Consider the following 23,132-nt stretch of genomic DNA (forward strand, 5'->3'; position numbering starts at 1 on the left):
CCATTCTACAACTAAATAACAACATGCAGTCGAGATTCCACATCAACATCAAACGCCTGAAGTTAAGGAGACATTGAACAGCAACTGGTTAGAGCAACTCATATTCTATAACCAGTCTAAAACGATTAGCAATCAATACGAGGACTATCTTTTAATTCATGAAAGTCAATAAACACGGGATACCGGTTTGTGAACAAGACACCTACGGTTGTGACTTCGGCGGAAAATAAATCTTGTTGTAATGAAACAGAAAGCAGTCAACGACCTTCTTTCGCAACAGCTGTATGAATCGAGTTGTCAGCGCGAAACGCTTGTCGAAACGTCATTCTAACCGTGAAACCGAGTCCTCTCAACGAACCGCTGATTTCATCCAGAGATCGGATGGTCACTGACAGACAGTAGCACACATGAAGCGAGCCACAGCAGCTCTCTTTGGTGTGGCTCTTAAGGGTGTGAAATGACGAACGACCTTTGCATTTCACGATTAATCGGAAAGGATTTTCCTTCACGCTATAAAGGAGTGTTTCGCCGATTTATGGGCTGTCCAGTGTGAGGAAGAGGGTCGTTGTGGGGTGGGCTGCTGACTGGACACAAAACGGCCTGTACATCTTTACACCGGGCGGAACGGCACAGCAAAGAGCCCTGATAGCCCGGATTTGCATACATTCATCATTACGATTCATGTCAGAGCCCTGTTAAAGAACCACCCACTTCTTGAGAAAAAGAGAGAGAGGGAGAAAAGGAGAGAGGGAGAGAGGGGGAGAGAGAGAGAGAGAGAGAAAGAGAGAGAGAGAGAGAGAGAGAGGGCAACAGAATTAATCAAGCAAAGTAGAGCTTTCAGCTCGTAACCGTTCACTCCTGAAAGACGCGAGTGGAGAGAGAGGGAGAAAAGGAGAGAGAGAGAGAGAGAGAGAGAGAGAGAGAGGGGAAGAAAGAGAGAGAGGAAGAGAGACAGAGACAGAGTGTACCGGCTGCTGTTCCTACGAGACACTGCGGAGCAGAAACACGTTAGCAGCGAGAGAGAGAGAGCGAGAGACTCATCCGACCGGCCTCGGAACACAAGGCTTTCTACACAGCCATCGTCATGACGATAAGCCAGCCAGCCGGCAGAAACGATGTCATGCATTACTGAAGGTCGCCACTTACTGGATGGAGTCGCCCGGTCCTGACTCGGCCTCGCCGTCGGCCTCGGGCCCGGGGCCGGCCCGCCCCGTCTGGGAGAAACAGGACGACACCACCGAGCCCATAGGAGCCAGAAGGAGAGAGAGGAGGAGGAGGAGGAGGAGGAGGAGGAGAGGAGGAGGAGGAGGAGGAGGAGAACAACTCCCTAAGAATTCAACTCTTGGGCTGTATCCTGAGCCATGTGATCAGCTGCTGAGTCCCTGAGTGAGTGAGCTGAACTAACGCTGTGCTCTGCCTCTCTGCTCTGACCTACATCAAGACGAGCAGCGCCGTTTCCTCCTCGTGGCGAGCTGCTGCTGGAACTGAGGCTGCTGCTACTGGGGAGCTGCTCCTGTAGCCACAGAGCCACCCAGGAACAGGACTACTGCTGCTGGAGTAGAACCAGAAACAGGACTACTCCTGCTGGAGTAGAACCAGGAACAGGACCTACTGCTGCTGGAGTAGAACCAGGAACAGGACCTACTGCTGCTGGAGTAGAACCAGGAACAGGACCTACTGCTGCTGGAGTAGAACCAGGAACAGGACCTACTGCTGCTGGAGTAGAACCAGGAACAGGACTACTGCTGCTGGAGTAGAACCAGGAACAGGACCTACTGCTGCTGGAGTAGAACCAGGAACAGGACCTACTGCTGCTGGAGTAGAACCAGGAACCAGGACTCTGCTGCTGCTGCTGCTGCTGAAGGACTCAGGTACCCAGGCTACTGCTGCTGAAGAAGGACTCAGGTACCCAGGCTACTGCTGCTGCTGCTGCTGCTAGCCAGAGCACAGGGATCCAGATTCTGCTTATTCACTAGAAGCCAGCTGCAGCCAGTATGGCCGGCCGGTGTGTGTGTGTGTGTGTGTTTGTGAGAGAGAGAGATAGAGAGACAGAGAGAGGTGTGGAGCTGAGTCTACCATCATCGTAGCCTGGAGCTCCAGCTGGAAAGGCGCCCTGCCCCCTGCCTCCCTGCTTCTCCTGCCTCCCTGCTCCTCCTGCCTCATGCCTCTCTCTCCATCTGCTAGACGAGGCCCGAGCCCCGGACACACGCTGGGACGCTCCTCACGTAAGCATGAATGAACCAACCACTGGGAACGTGCTGCTCGGGTGGTGGCAGGGGAGCTTGTGTGTGTGTGTGTGTGTGTGTGTGTGCGCGCGTGTGTGTGTGTGCCTATGATGTCAGCGTGCTGGGGGTTTACTTATGTCCTTCATCGTACGGGAGAGAGAGAGAGAGAGAGAGAGAGAGAGAGAGAGTGTGGGTGTGTGTGTGTGTGTGTGTGTGTGTGTGTGTGCGTGTGTGTGTGTGCAACACCGGAGGGGCTCGTGTCTGCTTTTCTGCTGTGGCTATAAATAACACCAGTGTTTAATATCGTCTAACCTGGCTTGGCATTGAAACGAGGAAAAAATCACCCGCCCAGCTGTACACATGATGAAATATGCTCCAGACAGAGATAGCCCCTTTGTTAATGTGTAGCTTACAGTGCTGCAGTGGTGTAAACATGGCCAATGTGGAATCCATATTCTAAATCTCATATCTAATATTTAGTTGCAGCCAGTGCATATAGATAAAGATTCAAACTGCTGGCGTTAAGAAGCAATTTTTTAATCAAATCTCCTCCTTATGAGAAATGAGATGCAAAAGCAGTCAGCTCGCATCCAGAACGATGAAAATGAAGATAGATTATCGCGCCGGGCTCCGTAGAGATATCATTTGCATCTGTAATGCTGCTCATTAAACCCTTCCCAAGGTCAGATACTATCCATCTGCTTTAATTGGAACCATAACTCATAACCCATAACTTCAATTAGAATCACAACTCTCCCTCACACCAACGTCGGTACCATCTGAGTCCCATTATGCTCATATTAAGGGTCCGATGATAGACATCAAAGGCCGGGCGAAGGGAGGCTGTCATATCAAAGACATCAGTCTCCAGCTGGGTCAGAGCGCTTGGCCCGACTTCTGAAGCACAATACTACACACAGCAGCTTCCAGTGGAGGCTGGTGGAGGCTCTGTGTAATGCACGGAACGGAATACGGAATGGTATCAAGTGCACGTGTTTAATTGATACCATTCCTCATTCTGTCCCATGCATTACGATGAGCCCGTCCTCCGATATCAACCTCCGCCGGCCTCCGCCGGTAGCTTCCTTTGACAAGGGATCAGGCACCACCACTACCCCCCCACCCCCGTCCCCCCCCCTCCCTCACCCTGCTCATGCAGCCAAGGCTAAATGGTGTGTTGTGGTATTTCTGTTGGGAGCAGGCCAAACGGGTCTGTGCCCCCTGGTCAATAATATGCTCAGGAATCCGGCCCGCTGATCCTGTAAGCTGTTCTCAATGCAGGCTGTTCTCCCCAGTGGTTTCATTATGTTGTCTGTTGGCTCTGAAAAGTACTGGTAGTCATAATATTCCTGGGGAGTATGATATGTGTTTGGGCTCAGGAGGAGGTAGAACCTAGGCTACATCTTAGCTAGTATCTCAAAGGTAGGGGGATACATTCCGTACCGTAACGGCAAGAAATGATTTGAAAAATCAGGGATTTACCGAGGAATGTCCTTCTGCTAAGCCAAAGACATGTGGGTGTAATACTCCGGCTGACTGAACCAATTCTATTCATTTGAGATGTTTTTGTTTTGTCCACAGGCACATACACAGCATTAACACTGATGCCACTCTACCTAATGGACTAACCCCTAATGTATCCTAATGGTCCTGCACACAAACAACCAAACTCTCTCTTAGCATAGAGGGTGGTCATGGTCTTTATCAGCCTGCCTCTGGTCTGATGGACGACAGTATCTGCCTTTAAAATGACTTTTATTCCTTGTATACTGTCTCTGTAACTGTACCTGCACCTGTTCTTCAACACTTTAACATCAGTGTCGTAGTATTGAAGACAATTGGAAGAATGGGCCTGTAAATGATGGCTCAGAGACTATTAGTAATAGCACCACTATCGCTGTCTGATGAGTGCAGTAGAGAACTATGTCCAGCAGGTGGCAGCATCACCATGGTTCAGAAACCTAGCACAGCTGCAGGACACTCTGTGGATGCTAGCTCCTCAGTCAGGTAGTTAGCATCATCTTACTTAGCCACACAAGGTCTCACTGTGAGCAGCAACACAGCATGCGACAAGCAGCCTTACACAGCCTATTCATCCATACTAACAGATTAAGAGACTAAGAGAGCTCGTATTCTTATTGGATAATAACCCCTCTGTGTTTCCTACCTCAGGCAGCCGTGCAGCCAATCCTTGGGGTCCAGCATCGCACTGTCCACCACGCCATTGGCTAAGGGCCCGCTGGAATGTTTATCCGATTGGTCGTCGAACGTGAGGTCCCCGGCCGGCACGTCCTGGAAGGATGACGTCACTTCCAGGGCGGCTTTCCCGCCCTTCCCCGTCGCCGTGACGCTGAGCACTTCCTGTCTCAGCGTCATGTCCGCCCCCCCGTCCAGGAAGTGGGCGGTCTCTTTGAGGCGCTGCTGGATCATGGGCGTGAGGGGCATGTCGAAGGTGAAGCCCGCCCCCCCGGCGCCCTCCGCCCCTCCACTGCCGTCGGCCTCGTCGTCTGCGGAGGAGGACAGGGCGTCCAGGGAGTCCAGGCTGCTGTACAGCGTGCTGCGGAGGCGGTCCGACTCCAGGATGCTCTCGAACTGCCAGCTGAACACGTCCGTGGCCTCCTGGCTCTCAGACGTCTCCCTGCCGCCCTTCTCTTCTGCTGCGCTGCTGCCGTTGGTCTGGGAGCTGCTGCTGGAAAGGAAGGGACGGGAGACACACAATCACGACATCGGAAGGACACTTTTATCCAACAAAGTCGACTGGATTCGACGCCATTGGAAGGAGCCATGGCGCCACGCCTGCTGTACCTGGTCTCGGTGCTGCTGGAGGGACGCGGGACGGTACAAGGATGACTGAAGGTGCAGTTGTTGGACAGAGACAATGACTGCATGTCATATTCCACTATGCTTTGAGTCAAAGCTTTTGCTTTTTGTATTTTAAGGATGGATTTCTAACAGACACAAGTGAGAGAGCCTCATTGACCAATCATATTGTTTCTATTGAGCCACACTGTGAGAGAACCGTGAGTACTGCATTAAACACCTTTGTGAGGGAAACCATAACATACATTTCTTCAGCGCAGGAACAAAGTATATGGAAAATAAACCTCATAAAGAAGAAACCTCATAAAGATGTAGAAAGGGGAGCTTTCTCAATAAAAAAGGTTACTCAACACGAGGGATTTTCAACATGCACACCATAAATTCCCTCAAATTCTTCCTGGTCCTCAAACAAAACGAAAAATGTACTGTCCCTTTCATATGGTAAACTCCCACAGGAAGTTATAGAGCACATGATTCCATTATTAACCAGAAGACCTCACACCTTTCTGCTTCCTCTCAGTCAAACTAACTAAACACACATTTCCCCCAGAACAGCAGGTTCCAGAGCAGAACAGAAGCCTCCTGCAAACAGGGAAACTAGTACTTCCTGAGGAGAAAAGCCACTGAATACACACTGTATATCACCTGCAAATAGTGCCATTATTACATGTTAGGCAGCAGGGGAGGCTGGTGGAGGTAGAAATCGGAGGACGGGCTCATTGTATTGCATGAAATGAAATGAGGAATGGTTTCAAACACGCGCGTTCCTCATTTCATTCCATGCATTACGGTGAGCCCGTCCTCCGGTTTCTGGTAGGCAGTTGCCTAACATCTTCTGGATCATATCAACAGCATAATGACCTCCACGGTGCTCTTCATACTGGAATCATTAGGCTTCCATACCATAGGCCAGGCCACGTGTTGTTTACTCCACAGTTCTAGTGTTGCTGCCCAGGCAGATCTGAGTCAGTACCTGGCTGACTCATTGGTTACCCTCCAGGGAGAGGAGCTATTGGACCGTGTCCGTAAACAACCCCTTATTGCATCAGAGGGCAAGGTGAGCTCCAGCTATTTCCATATTGCTTTGACCCCATCTAAGCCTGTCAGATCTGCATGAGTGCCTTAGGAGCTAGGGGGTATGGGGTAGGGGGTAGGGGGTAGGGGCTAGTGTCTAGGGGTTGTTTGGGATTCAGCAGACATGTGACCTAGCTGGTAGAGTCAGATTAAGGAGATGACTTGTGACCTACCTAGTAGAGTCAGATTAAGGAGATGACATGTGACCTACCTGGTGGAGTTGGGTTCCTGTGGCGTCCCTCCCTCTGGCAGGGCTCTGAACACCTCATCCTCTAGAGACAGAGAACCGACCCTCTCCATGGGGCTCAGACTGTCCAGGGAGCTCTCCACCCTCAGGCTGTTCCTCCCTCCTTTCTCCACCTCCTCCTCTCCTCCTCCCCCCACACTCCCTCGCTCCTGCCCCCCTCCGTCCGCCGCGCTCCCCGGCCGGCTCTCGATGAAGCGGAGTTTCTTCTGAGGTTTCTCTCTCAGCGTCCCTCCGTCCAGGAAGGCTGTGAAGATACCGGGGATCTCAGCCAGGATCTTACTGGACTCCTCCAGGGACCCGTCCTCCAGAGCAGCCCCTCCTCTCTGCTCAGACGACAGGCTCGGGTTCGAGGCGGCAGGCTCCGACCCCGAGCCCCTCCTGGGCTGAGACTGGTCCGTAGCCTGGTGGTTCATAGTCTGGTCCGTAGCGTGGCTGGCTTCCCCCGCGCGCCCCCCGGCCCCCGAGCCCGGCCCAGATGTGAAGGCAGCAGTCTGAGTCTGGGCCGGCCTGGCGCTGCCGCTGGCGTTCGCTCTCCCAGGACCGCTGGGTTTGTCTTGGCTGGTGACGGGCGCATTCCTGGTGTCTCCGTTGAGCGCCGGGTGTGGGGAGGAGAGGCCGTTGCCTGCTGCTGCTGAGGAGGACGCCAGGGGCGCCGCCTCCTTCAGCACAGCCTCCGTCCACGAGTCCAGGAGGAAGGTGGGGGAGAGGAGAGGGTCACCCAGTCCCAGATCCAGACCCAGGTCCAAACCCAATCCCCCGTTCTCCTCCCTCTCCTCGTCCGCCGCGCCCCCCAACGGCCTCTCTGAGCCCTGATTGGCTGCGTGTGGCGAGGCGCCGCCGTTCTGGCCGTTACAGGGGATCATGGCTGCGGCGTGGCTGTCTGTGGCGTTGTTGTCCCTCGCTGGGCGTGGGCTGCGGTCGTCCTGGGGTTGGCGTGGCGAGGGGGGCGTGGCCGGGGCAGCTGTGGCATCGTGGGTGCGCGTGCTCAGGCCGCTCAGCAGGTTGGCGAGCTCGCGGTCGATCTCCAGGAAGAGAGAGGTCTGGTCGATGTCATCGTCCTGGTCGGGGAGACAGAGGTCTAGGACCGTGCTGCTACTGCTGCTGGACCCAGTCACTGGGAGGGGGTGGGAGTTTAACACCGACACTGGGAAAGAGAGGGAGGAGAGAAGGAGAGAGCATGTCGACATGGAATGTCACGGCAGCCAATAGCAGAGAGTAGAGACAAGACAAATACAGTATGTGTTTCGTGTAGGAAGTGTTTTGTCTTTGTTTTCATCGTCACTGATTCCAGAAAGGTCTAGAAATATGGAATGCTGTCATAGAAATCGTCGCTAAAAGAGCATTTTGTCACTGTACTTCGACGTACTTGTCACCACCGTCATCATGGCAATGAGCGGATCATTAGTGGACATCGTGAGTGAGACGTTGGAGTGCATCTGTCTTCTGTGTGTGTGAGATCTCTCTTAACGAACGCTACATCTGAGGAACTCTTGTGTGGTTGTGAACACTGTGTTACTGTGTCCACTCAGGAAAGGAAAGGAGCAAGCCCAAGAAAGTGCTTGGGATGAGTCCAACCCAAACTAACTAACACACGCGCACACACGCGCGCACACACACACACACGTACACACATACACACATACACACATACACACATACACACATACACACATACACACATACACACATACACGCACACAGATATACACAGGTACCCGCACACACACACACACACACACACGCGTACGCACACGCGCACGCACACGCACACACACGCAGATGTCTCTTTCACTGACAGTCAAAGGGCCTCAGAGGACCAAAGCTCACTGTTATTAAGACAGTAGTCTTCACAGCCACAGTGACAGCCAAGGTTAGCGTCTGACATGAGAAATGACTTGCGTTCATAGACATTATAGCCATTCATAGACTCGTTTGAACAGCTATCTGTTTCAATTAGCGGAGAGGGAGTGTGAGAAAGCAGTGGGTTCCCCTTCTTAAGTCAGATAACTAAGCGTTTCATCTAATATTTAACAGCCTTTTAGCCGCTTTGATCCATGCAGGGAGAATATATAATGAGTGAATTAACTAAATCCACCTCAGGGTTTTTATCTCTTAGTATATTTCACGCTGTCCTCTGGTTGAACCTGTTCACGAAGGCGTGGGCCAGAGAGGGGGTGTCAATTAGCACAATTATCCAGTTTACCATGACATGTACCTGACTGAAGGGTAGAGTGGCTTTGCTTAACTCACAGGTCACGTGCTAAAGACATCCACACTAGAGGGCAGCATTTTCTTAATTGTATATCCAGGATCAGTTTATAGAGAGACAGAGTGACAGAGAGACTCTTGATGGCCGTATTTGTTTCTCACGAAACAGCTTGGAACCAATGTAGCGTTACGTTATAAGAAACTAAATGATAGTCTGACTCTCATTTAAGGTCCGATAGACAGGCTAGTCACTGTGTGTGAAAACAGCCCATCCAGCTCACTGTTCCATGCAATGAGCCTATCCTCCGATGTCTACTTCCGCCAGCCTCCGCTGTGCTACAGTCATAAGGATTGCCAAGCTCTCAGAAATGTATTCCAATTCTTGCGGTATGTTATTACAGAATATAAACCTGTTTAGCAGGGCAGGGAGTCGCCATGGTTACCTGAAGTAATTACAGAACGAGAGCCTTCCACATTACTGTCAGGTGTCTCACAGGCACACGGAGCAGGTCATGACTAGGCCCAAAACACATACTGTAGCTAGGAAGACCATCTAGGAGCGGCTACAGGCTACTAAGCATTAACACCAGAGTTGGGCAGGGTTGCACCTATTCGGAATCCAAAACACAAAACGGAAGTTACAAAAAAAAAAAGAAGTTACGAGACGGAATATCAAATAAAGGCAAAACATAGGCTAAATGATGACAACAGTATACGTTTACGGAGGTCTGTTTAGCTATTTTGATGTCGTACATTCGTATGTATCGGTTGTGTTATAATCCCCATTGTGAAAACGGGTGGAAAGGTCGTATGCTCTCAGTCAATCTGGGCTTTAGCTACAGTAGGGGTCATGAGTAGTTCCTCTCATGGAGCTTACAGACTAGCAGACGAAGTGAAAGTGATAGCCACTAAGTCATGACTTTGCAACACACAGCCTGCGTAACAGCATGGAGACTTGGAGAGAGAATGTGTGCAAATCCCCTGGACCACTAATGACCTTTTAAGCCGCTGTTAAATAGCCTGGCTAACACACACACACACACACACACACACACACACACACACACACACACACACAGACACAGACACAGACACAGACACAGACACAGACACAGACACAGACACAGACACAGACACAGACACAGACACAGACACACACACACACACACACACACACACACACACACACACACACACACACACATGCAGTCAGGGCCCAGACCTCTAGGCGGACACTGGCTCTTTACAGCCAGGGAGTGAATGTCTACCTGCATCCTGCCTTGATACACTGGCTGGATCCCAACTATATTCAAATTCAATTGATAAGAGTCGGAGTGATGTGCAGTGTCTCATCTTTCTCCCTCCAGTCTAGGATATACATATAATATATGCCATTTAGCTGAGGCTTTTATCCAAAGCGACTTACATTGCAGTGAGTGCGTACATTTCGGTATATATGGTCCCAGTGGGAATCAAACCCACAACCTGAGCGTTGTTAGCGCTAACCCTAACCCTCTACCAACTGAGCCACAGAGGCCACAGAGGTCATGTTTGATTCTAGCTAGCAACTCGTTCATGAGTTGAATTCAATCGAAAAAATGCCTTTGCATAATACTGTTTTACTTGACGTGATCATTTACAGAATGTGTAGCCGTCCGGCGGCTCCTCTGTGCAGTGGGAAGTGTGTGTGAGCAGATCAGCCCACGGCTGTGAGTCACGGTGGTGACATGGTGCTGTGACTGAGGTGTCAGGTAAAGGAGGTGTGTGAGCAGCCGTACCACTTCCTGTAGCGCTGCTCCCCTCTGCCTTCCCGAAGAGGAACTCGTACTTCGCCTTGGCAACACTCTTGGCGTGCGAGGACGAGCTGTCGACCCAAACAAACGTTTCCGCCTGCGAAGAGAAACCAGAACAGAGGGTTATTATGATTCCGAGGGGCGTTCCCTGATACCCAACCGTCGTCAGGCTAGAATCACTGTGATTTGTAGATTTTTTTATGTTTCTAGGGCATTTCTGCTTTATTGGGGTAGAGAGATAGTAGAGATTGACAGGAAGGATGGGTGAGAGAGTGAGGAGGGATGACATGCAGGATGTGTCGATGGCCGGAATCGAACCAGGGACCTTGCGATGATATGGTATGCGCCTTGGTGTGCTACGCCACTGAACGCCGCCTGTGGTTTGTAGATTTGACAGTGAGATCCTTCCATCAAAACATCTTGGTTGGTTTTTCATTGTGGTTAAATTTGCTCAAGTGTCAGCAAGAACGTAGTTCCGTTGTAGCATTTCTGTGTTGTACCAACATGGCTTGGCGTGCTTCACATTCAAACTCACTGCACTTCATGTTTTCTGTATCACCAGGTGGTTTTGATTGGGTTTTTTAAAAGAGCAAATGATCATGATTTCCAGACGCTGTATTTAGATTTGTGCATCCTAATCAATCCTCCCCATCAGTTAACACCACTGTTCGCCAGTCAGGCTACTTCCCGCCATGTTTGAAAGCAGGGAAACCTCATTGGTTTAAAAAAAGAGCCAATGAGACACACAACCTAATCCAACACTGACAGAGTTTCACAGTAGCCTAGGTTCCAAACATTTCCCTGAAGTTTTCCTTGAAAGTCGGTGCCAAAGGGCAAAGCAGAATGTGATAGGCTGTGGTGCAATCGTGGACCTATAAGCTATAGGCCTATAGAGGTAGGCTAGTATCTGTAGCCTAGGCTAGTATCTGTGTACTTAAAGCAGTGTGGTAAAGGGTAAAGAACAGGACACGCAGCCCTAGACACTGTCAATAAAAGTCTGCCAGGCTGCCCGGGTTCTGAGTGCCAGAGTCCTCTCACAGCGCTCGAAAGCTGAGTGATCTGCCTAGAGGTTCTAGAAGTTGACTGACATGGTCCCCGACATAAGAGAGCTGACTCTGTTGGGTTCTGAGATTCCTCCACAGCCTACATGGGACGCTAAGTCTAGAGATTGTACAACGTCAGTCACGTCTTGCTGAGTGCTGAGTCACCTGCATCAGAGAATAGCTTAGCCGAGTGCTTCACCTGACATGATCTCCAAGCTTAAGCTGCTACCAAGGGTCACCAGTTCAGGCAGCATCAATTTAAAATAGTCTTATCACAGCAGCACCTGTCTGACGACAGTGCAAGGCCTCAGTGAAAGGTTCCTACGTCAGGGGAGGCTGGTGGAAGTAGAAATCGGAGGACCGGCTCATTGTAATGCATGGAATGGAATAAGGTAAAGATACTATTCGCCATTCGACTCCTTGCATCGCAATGAGCCCGTCCTCCAATTTCTACCTCCACCAGCCTTCCCCGCCCTAGATCCTGTTTAACTTGTAGGCTACTGTTACAGTATTTGCCCACACGACAACAACATTCAACCAGAACAACCATAAAACAAAAAAGGCTTCGGCAAACAGTTATGTCTATTTGCATGGGGTTGACCCAGGATGACATTATTAACAGATATTAAAGTCACTCTCTGTTTCATCATCACAATCACATCACATATTCAAGTCACTCTCTCACGCAATCACATCTCCATTTGAAACCATTGCCGGGCTAAGTGCCCTGATCATTAAGAAGAATTAAGCTCTACAGATCGGATGACGTCATGACCCATCAAGTACTTCACAAAGCAAAGTGGAAGAAAGGAACCACAACTCCTTAGAGAAAAGCAATAGTAGGCCCATTAGCCACTAGGCAAAACAACACTAATTCATATAATACACATAATGTATACTAATTCAATAAATTCTATGCTACAGTACAGTATTGCACCAGGGTAACATGCCAAACTAGCCAAGACTAGGCTACATCAAAGGCTGCTATTGTATTGGCCGAGGACCAATCCCCTATGGTACATAAATCAATAGTAACAACCTTTAGTAAATTACCTTGTAAATGCTGTTCCAGCTGAGAATGGAGAGGTTACATTGCCAAAGGGGCTAGGGAGAGAACCTAGCTCTCCTTAGGAAAGCAGTTGCCATGGCCGCTGATGGGAGACCTGGGAATGCAGGCTTCTCTTCCCAGAAAAGTGTTTTTCTCCGCTTTCAACGGCCCCCCAAACTCTGGCAATTAGGCCTTTCACTTAATGGACAATTGATAGGCAAATATTGAAGATTCAAAGCCCACCCTTGGAGATTCAACATTCATCAGAGACAACAAGCTCTCTGGTATTCTAATACAGTGGTTGCTCATAAGGCCATCTTGTACATCCATTACTGTTTGACATTTGCTAATGTAGCCTCTCTACAGTAGATACGGTCTATTACAATGCCTAGGACTACATTACCATTGTATTACCATCTAATGGTCTTATAGGCCAATCCTCCAATGTCTCTGCACAAAGTCAGGCTATGATGTGGACCAAGTTATGAGAGGTGTTGGGTTGATCAAGGGCAACAAATCCCAAACATCAACCACAGGGAGACATACATAAAACAACATTCCAATGTGTCTGGTCGTACAAAAGACTGGTTTTTAACAGAAAACATCTCCTCACTCACATGGGTAGCCAAAGCCTAGCCGACACCACAGAGCCTAGCCTACACCACAGAGCCTAGTCTACACCACAGAGCCTAGCCGACACCACAGAGCCTAGCCTACACCACAGAGCCTAGCCTACACCACAGAGCCTAGTCTACACCACAGAGCCTAGTCTACACCACAGAGCCTAGCCGACACCACAGAGCCTAGCCGACACCACAGAGCCTAGCCTACCCAGATGGACTACATGCCTTCTCTCCTAGCAACAGCGAGGAATCTCCTCCAGGGCATTCTCAACATCATAATTCACCAGCGAGCTTCAATGAAGCGGGTCATTAATAGAGTAGAGAACTGTTGTGGTGGGATCAGTCAGCTTTCCATTAAAGGTTAGAGGATAATCTCAGTCAGTCCTCACACTCACAGAGAAGTCACTTTATAACTCAGCTCAGCTTTGTCCTCTGCAGACCTATGTCAAATAGCCCTACTTCAAATCCTTGAGATGTGCTTGATTCAGTTTTCCTAGTACAACTGAAACCAGTGGAACAGTCCCGAAAAAGCACACTCCAAGTTAAAGGAAGCACACCTAAAATACGTTAGCCAAAACCATTTGACATCGGCCGATGTATTTGACCCTTTCCCAGTGGGGCCACAGAAGAGTCAGATCAAAGCCAATGAGAAGAACCTTCCAGAACAAGAGCCTGAGGGATTTGTCATCCGCCAGTAGTTCTGTTCCGGAACCACAGCACACAAACACACACACAGGTCACTTCACTCCAAACTAATCTGACCGTTCTGATCCTCAAAAGCAATAGGCATCAACCCACATCATGAAGAACTGAGCTGAATTATCAAATTAAGTCGATTGTACGAATTAAAATAGAATTTCTGTGATTAAGGATAAGGCATTACAAATCCATTAAAGCGTTTTTTCAAGCCCTTTTTATGAATTAATAAAACATTAACATTAAATGATTTAATGTTATTGAATTAAAGTTATGGTTAAGGTTATGGAATGTGGATTGCTTAATGGATTGCTTTACTTGCTGTATTGCTTTACTTGTATCTTTGGGCCCCAATTTGCTGGAGAAAATAGTGCTGAGCAGAGGAAAAAAGACCTAGCAACTCAGAATACTCTACAGCATGATTTCTTATTGCACCTTGTCTTTAACAATGTTTCTGAGAACTCGCGGAGTAAACAGTCTAAAAATAGCATTTGCATATCAAAACTCCCATTGGATTATTTCTCATTGTTTCTACTAGAAATATTAAAAAAGGTAAAGATGTCCGACTTTGCTCCCATTTTTGCAAATGCAAACTGGAGCCCTACTGTATGTGTTTTTGTAGTTGTTCGGATTTACACTTATTCCCAAAGCGCAAGACAGGACATGAGAGTGCATGAAATACAGCACTCTGAGAGCTCAATATCGGAGCCAAACTCACATCCGTGTAAAAAAAGTGGAAATGGCCTGCATAGCTGTAAATCTAGAACAGGATACACCATGACTTGACTGTGAAAAGACGTCCTCACCGGAGGACTAGGCTGAAACCAGCATGTGTGCCACTCGTGAACAACAAGTTAAAGAAAACTGTGGGTTTTTCCTCCTCCTTGCAAAACCTGGGGGGATTTCCCAACTCCAGCCAGTCCGGTCCGCAAACAAACAGCTACTGTCGCAAGCATGAAAAAAAGTTGCTAGTCATCTACGACAAGGTTATCATTACGGCGCAAATGATACACGACACACACATGAGAACACAATGACGGGGTCTGTGAGATGTTGAAGAATGGTGTGACTGTATTCCAGCCCTGAAGGATGCCACAGTGTCACGCATGGTCTGGGTTTACGCCCGCTGTTCAGCGGAGGCGCTGCAGAAAGATATAAGCCTGCGTACCTGCATCTCCTCAATCTGAGATGCTCCTCTCCTACGTCTAAATAAAAAGCCTAGCCTTTATCCAGTCTAACTTGTGCCACTGTGTGAGGACTGTGTCTTCCACAGACTGCTGTGCTCAAGCATTGTGTTGGTCAGACAAAGTGGACATTCTAAAAGGCCCACGGTTGTAAGCTGTTGCTGACTGGCTCCTGCACACATAGATGGGCTAGGCTACACGTCTACTAGTGGAGTAAATACCGTCACACACATACAGCTGCTGGGCCATTTATACGGTGAGCAACTATTTGTCAATTCCAGAGCAGTGGGACGACTGTGCTCCAACCCATCTGGCAGGCAGTGTATGTGTGTGTGTGTGTGTGTGCGCGCGCGCATGTGTGTGTGTGTAAAACTGTTTGGAGGTTCAAAGTAAAGTAAAAGCGCAGATGGTTTTGGAACATGGAGGGTGCAGCTGCATACTTGGTTGGTTCCCCTCCCAGCTCCCGGATCTGAGCTCCTCTCTAACCTACGGGTCAGCTTTTCCGTTATGACACAAACACAGCGCCGGCCGACACAAAAGTTAACTCTCTGAAGGGACTAGATTCACGTCCAGGATGAGAGCTTACAAGTTATCGGGCCTCTGGGGTGTCGGAGAATATAGCGGAAGCTCAGAAGGTCCTCAACAGAAAAACGTTGAGAGGAGAATCAGCATAACAGATGATAAACTTGGGAAAACAACGATAAAGAAAGTCAGTTGCACACTCTAATACCCCCTGATATTTACAAACATTCGATAAACCCACAGTTTCTGCCACAGTGCCTCCCTCGGGGCTTCTGGCTGTCTGACAGGGTGTTGTTCAGGGTGCTACCTCATGAATGAACCCATCTGACCCCCTAGGAGGACCATTAGCCTGTCATTTTTTACGAGGCCGTAATGTTGTGTGAGCCACAACGGCTCTGCCAGGGGTTGGAGAACATTCCAGATTACAGCCGAGCAGTGTGTCAGCATGTTGCTGTCTGTGATCTGGCCTCTTGTTGTTGTGTTCCATATCACAGTGTAATTAGTTGTAATGGAGGAGGTTCTACACTACCAATTACAGTGCAGATAAGATGAGCATGTCCACAGGGTATGTGTACATGCGTGTGTGTGCGTGTGTGTGTGTGTTCACACCACTGAGCATTAGATGCTCTTGATAACAGCAGAACCCGTTGTTTATTCCAGGCCAATAGATAGGCCTACATGAATCTATAGCTCTGCCTACCTCACGTTTTCAATAAATCTGTAGCGACTGGTCTCTGTCGCTTTGTTTGCAAATAGTACCGAATCTGATTAGGCCCAAGTCTATCACGGACTAAAGGGACTCTCTCCTGAATCGTGGCGTAATCCTCTTATGTAGTCTCAGGCCTACTTATCATGAGCACTGATTACTGAATAAACGTGGCAGAAATGCAGCTCCGTGCCAAATATTCATATCAGATGCCAGCCACATTAAACACTCGACAGGGTTTCCTACCCCCCACTCTCCTCAGCACTTTTAAAAAAGACTTAAAGCGCTAATGCATTTGACCCAGAGACACGAGGAGTCTGGTTCTTAGTAGTTCTATTGCATTATTACTGAGGTGTATCCTAGACCTTATGGTCATTGGAGGTTAGTTACAGGGTAACTTGGCACATCGGTCAGACTGGAGAAACAGGATATGATGAACCCTGAAGGCTAATATCATTTGAGCAGTGCTAATAACATCAGTTAATGAGGTGAAATGAGGGCTCCCATGTAGGGCAGTCCTTAGAGGAAGCAGACATACAGCAGGGAGGGAGGGAGGGAGGGAGGGAGGGAGGGAGGGAGGCACAGCATAGACAGCTTGTGAATTAGACATGATCTATTTAGTGCTGTCCTTAGTGCTGTCTCATTTATTTGTACTCACTGTAATACCTATACTGTGATATCATGCGCTGTCTACAATATCATGTCTTTCGCACTTATGCCACTATTGGCACTTATCTGGTTAGATGTCAAACTGCATTTCGTCGTCTCAGTACTTGTACTCAATGCAATGACAATAAAGTTGAATCTAATCTAATCTATTCTAGGGCAGTCCTTAGAGGAGGTAGACATACAGCAGGGAGGGAGGGAGGGAGGGAGGGAGGGAGGGAAGGAGGGAGGGAGGGGGGAGGTAGTCCCAGCAGAGACAGCTTGTGAATTAGACATGATCTATTTAGCGCCGTCTTCTGCAGAGACTGCTTTTAGCCACATTTCCCGATCACAGTTGTGCAACAGGCCTGATTACAGTGTTACTACTGTATGAAACCAGCTCAATGTAAACTGTTAGCAGAAGTCCTGACTGGAACAACAACAAGGATATCAGTGTCGAGCGTATTGGAGACCTATGATACGAGTGCATGAATAGACTCGTCTAAATAGAAATTTAGACGAAATTGCCAATGGAAAGTAGGAAAAAAAACCCTCCATGCCTAGATACTAAACCGTTCTTATATCAAATGTCATCTTGAGCTAAAAGAGCTCATTTCTGAGGTTTGCTCTTTGCTATGCATGCAGTCTATCATGTTGTTTATTAATGGGAAACAGAGCCGGCTGTGTCGTTGGTTCAGCCTGACTTGTGGAGGTAAAGGACGGTCTGTCCAAGAAGACACAGAACGCTCACTATTCCCATCAGCCAGCAGAGGAGGGGAAAACCAGTCCTTGTTTGCCCGTAAAAAAGACAAGAGCGCTTGCCCAAAATCTGGCCTGCATGGGGGCTGTGGGGGAAGGAGTTGGCTGGCTAAGGAGGCAGTCGCAACAGAGGCGTACATACAGGCTAGGTTAGCCTAGACACATCATAGGGAAACCAAATAAGACAAATGTGCTTAATAACTACACTAAGCTAATTTGTACCTGCCCTAGACCTCCTAAATAAACATAGAATAATTTAAAAACATCAATCTACTCATCATTAAAGCCCTACTGTTACTTGGACAAAGACCATTCTAAAGTGAGTCCCCTGGCTTCAGGCACTTTGCATATGGCTTTGTTACTGTCTATCCCCCCAGGAAACAATCCCCCCCGCCACAGCTGTCAGTCAGCCAGGCCACACGCTGCCACTCCCTCACATGGCACAATCAGACCGGCCCAAGTGGCAGGTGAACGTGGGGGAGGACAGGAACTCCCATATATGACTGGGCTGGCCCATGTGGCAGGTGAAGGCGGGGGGAGACAGACAGACACCCAGACAAACACAGGCTGAACACAGGGCATCTACAGGAGGAGGAGGAGGGGGGGGCAGTCTGACAGGGATCTCAAAGCGTGGAAGATGGGTTACTGTGAATAAATCATGAACCTGGAGGAAAGCTGCTGGTAATGACAGGTGACAGACATTCCTGCTAGAGAGGCAGACTAGAGACAACCATTGTCTTCCTTCTTCCTTCTAGGCTTAGCTTGTTTGCTTGCATGAGAGGCAGCATGAATCATCAAGTCATCGAGTTTTGCAGCACATACTGAAACTGTTTCTAAATAAAATAAGAGAACAGGTATGTATTACCAAGGCAACCCTGTCTGACCAAAAACCAAAACCAACCAGGGTTGGCTTGAGAATAAATGTCATTTTCAACTGTGCACACAATCAGTGTGTGAATCAGGCCTACTATAGAAATACAATGAGGTGTTTTAGAAGTACTATGGTAGTACACACACACTCAGGAGGGAGGGAGTCTCATCCTAGTACACACACACTCAGGAGGGAGGGAGTCTCATCCTAGTACACACACACTCAGGAGGGAGGGAGTCTCATCCTAGTACACACACACTCAGGAGGGAGGGAGTCTCATCCTAGTACACACACACTCAGGAGGGAAGGAGTCTCATCCTAGTACACACACACTCAGGAGGGAGGGAGGGAGTCTCATCCTAGTACACACTCAGGAGGGAGGGAGGGAGTCTCATCCTAGTACACACTCAGGAGGGAGGGAGGGAGTCTCATCCTAGTACACACACACTCAGGAGGGAGGGAGTCTCATCCTAGTACACACTCAGGAGGGAGGGAGGGAGTCTCATCCTAGTACACACTCAGGAGGGAGGGAGGGAGTCTCATCCTAGTACACACACACTCAGGAGGGAGGGAGGGAGTCTCATCCTAGTACACACACACTCAGGAGGGAGGGAGGGAGTCTCATCCTAGTACACACTCAGGAGGGAGGGAGGGAGTCCCATCCTAGTGTCTCAAAGCGTGGAAGATGGGTTACTGTGAATAAATCATGAACCTGGAGGAAAGCTGCTGGTAATGACAGGTGACAGACATTCCTGCTAGAGAGGCAGACTAGAGACAACCATTGTCTTCCTTCTTCCTTCTAGGCTTAGCTTGTTTGCTTGCATGAGAGGCAGCATGAATCATCAAGTCATCGAGTTTTGCAGCACATACTGAAACTGTTTCTAAATAAAATAAGAGAACAGGTATGTATTACCAAGGCAACCCTGTCTGACCAAAAACCAAAACCAACCAGGGTTGGCTTGAGAATAAATGTCATTTTCAACTGTGCACACAATCAGTGTGTGAATCAGGCCTACTATAGAAATACAATGAGGTGTTTTAGAAGTACTATGGTAGTACACACACACTCAGGAGGGAGGGAGTCTCATCCTAGTACACACACACTCAGGAGGGAGGGAGGGAGTCCCATCCTAGTACACATTCAGGAGGGAGGGAGGGAGTCTCATCCTAGTACACACACACTCAGGAGGGAGGGAGGGAGTCTCATCCTAGTACACACACACTCAGGAGGGAGGGAGGGAGTCTCATCCTAGTACACACACACTCAGGAGGGAGGGAGGGAGTCTCATCCTAGTACACACTCAGGAGGGAGGGAGGGAGTCCCATCCTAGTACACATTCAGGAAGATGTCTCTGACAGCTATTGTAGGGATTATGGGATTCACGTGTCATTAAATCTCTAATGCTCCACATAGTGAAGTGGAGAGAGAGTGTGTGTGTGTGTGTGTGTGTGTGTGTGTGTGTGTGTGTGTGTGTGTGTGTGTGTGTGTGTGTGTGTTGAAAAGTTAATGTAGTGGTATTGTATGTTATAATGCCCTTTGCCTGGGAGCCATGCTGTCACCAACACTCTCTAAGGAAGGCTAAATGATCAACTGAAAGCCTGTGAGAAAAAAAAACACTACGGTCTATAAAAAAGAAACGCTGGCAATTATTCAAGCTCCTACTTAGTCCATCATAAACAGTTTAACAGCTAAGCCAGTGAAGGCAGTGCTGCTTAATGCACTCCTCTGTTGGCAAGGCATTTTATGATGCCGGTAAGGGTTGCTGGGTCTCTCCAAGCCTTCCCCATTACCTGAATTTAATCACATCAGAACTGGGCACCACTGTAGAGAGAGGGGGATTAGTTCAGGCAGAGCCCCGCTGACTGAACAAGCTCAGGCTACTGTAATTGGAGAGAGAGGATGAGGGGATGAGGGGATGGGGGGGGATGAGGGGATGGGTGGATGAGGGGATGGGGAAACAGTGAAGTGGAAACATTTTCTGCTGAGGGGGGAACACTGTTGGGGCTCTAACCCAGATTTGAATCTGTGCCAAGAATTTAATCTGAAGCTCATATTGTAGCTATGGAGCATCCTTGTTTAAACTCCTTGGTAAAATGCACTTCTCTTTTTTTTTTTTTACTTTGATAGTTCATTGTGGATAATGAAAGACACATGTGTTGGTTGAACCATGTGGGAAAAACAGAGGGAAAGAAAGAGGTCTCACCGCTTGAGAGGATGGTCCTTTGACCGAAACGATGCCTACTGCTGCTGTGACTTTGCTCTGAAAATCCTAAAGACATTATTTTACAGTCCCTTAATTACCTTGAGACTATATAAACAGCATAATTACATAATAATTACCTAGGAATTACTTCTCGATTACTAGGGATTCATTTCAACCATAATAAATGAGTACCAATTAGACTATTACCACTAATTACTTAGTGACAGCATAGGCCAAATACCTATTGTACAGTAGGACTGTAAAATAAAGTGTTAAAAATCTAATCTACAGTACTAGTAAAATACTGTTTCAATGAATGTGTCCACAGTGTTGAAAACTGTCAACTATTCAGTCTAATTAATGTATGACTCTAAATTAAAAAAGACAGACAGACTAAACTACTTGCAAGTTGCAGTAATGTAGTGAATTGTATCAGTTCAGTACAGACTATGATAAGGCAGAAGTACAGCAGCCTACACTGTAAGAAAGCAGCAGCCAGATAGTACAGTAGTGGACAGGCAGACGGGGTCTGGACTGTCTGGAGAAGCTGGATGGCAACAAAGAGCTTTCAGACAGTTAGTACCTTTCAGGCAGCCAAGACCACAGTAAGATACGTTATCCAGATGTATTGGCAAAAGCTGGTAGGTATTGGATAGTGAATGGCTAATGCAGCGTTATGATCGCAGGAAAATCATAAGATTGTCACAGTAAGCTATACTGTCTGTCAGCAAGCGATTGACAGCAAGCCAAAAAAAGACCGTTATAGCTAGCTAACGTTAGCTAGCTTGCTACCACTAATGAATGGCAGCTGGCTGCAAGAGCTGCTTGCTAGCTTTGTTGAATAAAGAAATGCTGGCAAAGATCGCACCTTACCCCATCACTCTCGTCCATATCCCAACTGTTTTTTTTGTATCAAATTGACACACTGGCTTTTCGTGAGGCTCGTAAGCTGACTTCTGACACTGACAGTTCAGATCGCTCCTTGACTGGTCACAATTCCCCCCATAGTCCTTAGTACAGCTGGCTAACACACTGACGTTAGCCTACAAACTATTCCATCTTCTCTCAAGAGTCCTCCCCACCACAATACAACGCTGACCTATTTTCCTAACATGCGGGACATTGCTTGAAAGTGCGAGAGTATTCGTAACGATAAAGTGACTTCAGCCCTCAGTCGGGGCAGAACCGGGCTGGCTGGGAATGGATGAAGGCGTGACATAAGAACTGGAACCCCACGGATCTCGAAACCTGCGGCACAAATTCGATTCCATCTCGCTCTCGCATCATTTTGAGTCCAATAACAAACACTGCACAATGTAAAGGTTTGGTAGTATGAAGAAGGGATCGATTGACTCACCTATAATGTATTTATCCTATTTATGCGTGCAAAGCATTCGCACGAGTCGCCGTGCTTCTCTCTCTTCGCTTCCTATCTGCCGCTACTATACACTTTGCCCTCGGTGTTTATCTATTGACTTTTGTTTTGTTTTCCAGCCTTCCCCTCAAACGTCGTGACACTTGGTATGATCCTGCTCGACAACCGCTACCTGGATCCATCCATTCTCAGTGAAAAGAGGGTACACGAGGCACTGGTCAAAAATGTAGGCTGTGATTATGTAAATAATGTGATAATACTATTGTAAAAACAAAACAAGCAAGAAATATTTTGTTGATTACACTACATTTTGGTTTCACATCAGAAATACAAATATTTTGTGATAAAAATGTTTTAGAGATGAAACAAGAATTTGTACTGTGAAGTATGAAACCCCACCTATGGTCCATTTATCAAAATATGCTAGAATTCATTAATTGCATGGAGGCTTCTGTAGACAAGGAGGCTATCTCTACTGTAGCCTATCATCCATACCTTACAGGTGAATGGTGCATGACTCTCACAAGAAGACTGTTGAATTCTGCTGATCGGGACATTCTAGGAGACCGAGAATCTTCATTTTGAAAGTGGAAGGTTTGTTCCAGCTGTTTCTGTACACTATAAAGCATGCTCCATGTGACACATCGCCTGCCAAGACCAGAGTGTGTGAACCACTGACATGTAATAACGTTTGGACACCCTGGGAACTGTATGTTTGACAGATGAAAAAAAAAAGGCATCAAATCAAGCCACTGAGAATTGTGTGACATTTGACAGGATCTTGCTGTACAGTAATCAAGACATGATGTTTGAATGCAGTGAGAAATGGAGAAGGGAGAAAGAGAAACATTGCCCCTCAGTCGCCTCAAATGAAGATTGGCAAGGGGGAAAATGTGGTAAAGAAAAGTACATAGCACAGAGCCCCATAAGGGGCTATACCTTATTAGGGGCATTATGAAACCGTTTTAGACTGTAACAGTGATTAAGGGGCCATACCAATCAATGTGAATCGAATAGAACGGAACTGAATTTTATTATCTACGGCTTTCTATTGCACTATTGGTCCGTATTGCTTCGGTTTTACTTGAA

General features: G+C 47.9%; 1 protein-coding gene across 3 annotated transcripts in view; it reads right to left on the bottom strand.

The window, feature by feature from the left end:
• The window catches only part of psd3l (pleckstrin and Sec7 domain containing 3, like), a 90,912-nt gene that overhangs the window by 65,048 nt on the left and 2,732 nt on the right, over positions 1-23,132 (bottom strand). The window contains exons 2-4 of one of the 3 annotated variants that reach the window (XM_083670059.1): positions 10,353-10,464; positions 6,331-7,510; positions 4,393-4,911 (exon numbers count right to left, since the gene is read on the bottom strand). In XM_083670059.1, the coding sequence (XP_083526185.1) occupies positions 4,393-4,911; positions 6,331-7,510; positions 10,353-10,464 (1,811 nt within the window). Of the gene's footprint in view, positions 1-1,146; positions 1,249-4,392; positions 4,912-6,330; positions 7,511-10,352; positions 10,465-23,132 lie in introns of those variants that run through there. The other 2 variants (XM_083670060.1, XM_083670061.1) reach the window with 2 other exon arrangements.

Source organism: Argentina silus (assembly GCF_951799395.1).
Source record: "Argentina silus genome assembly, chromosome: 5".
Lineage (NCBI taxonomy): Eukaryota > Metazoa > Chordata > Actinopteri > Argentiniformes > Argentinidae > Argentina > Argentina silus.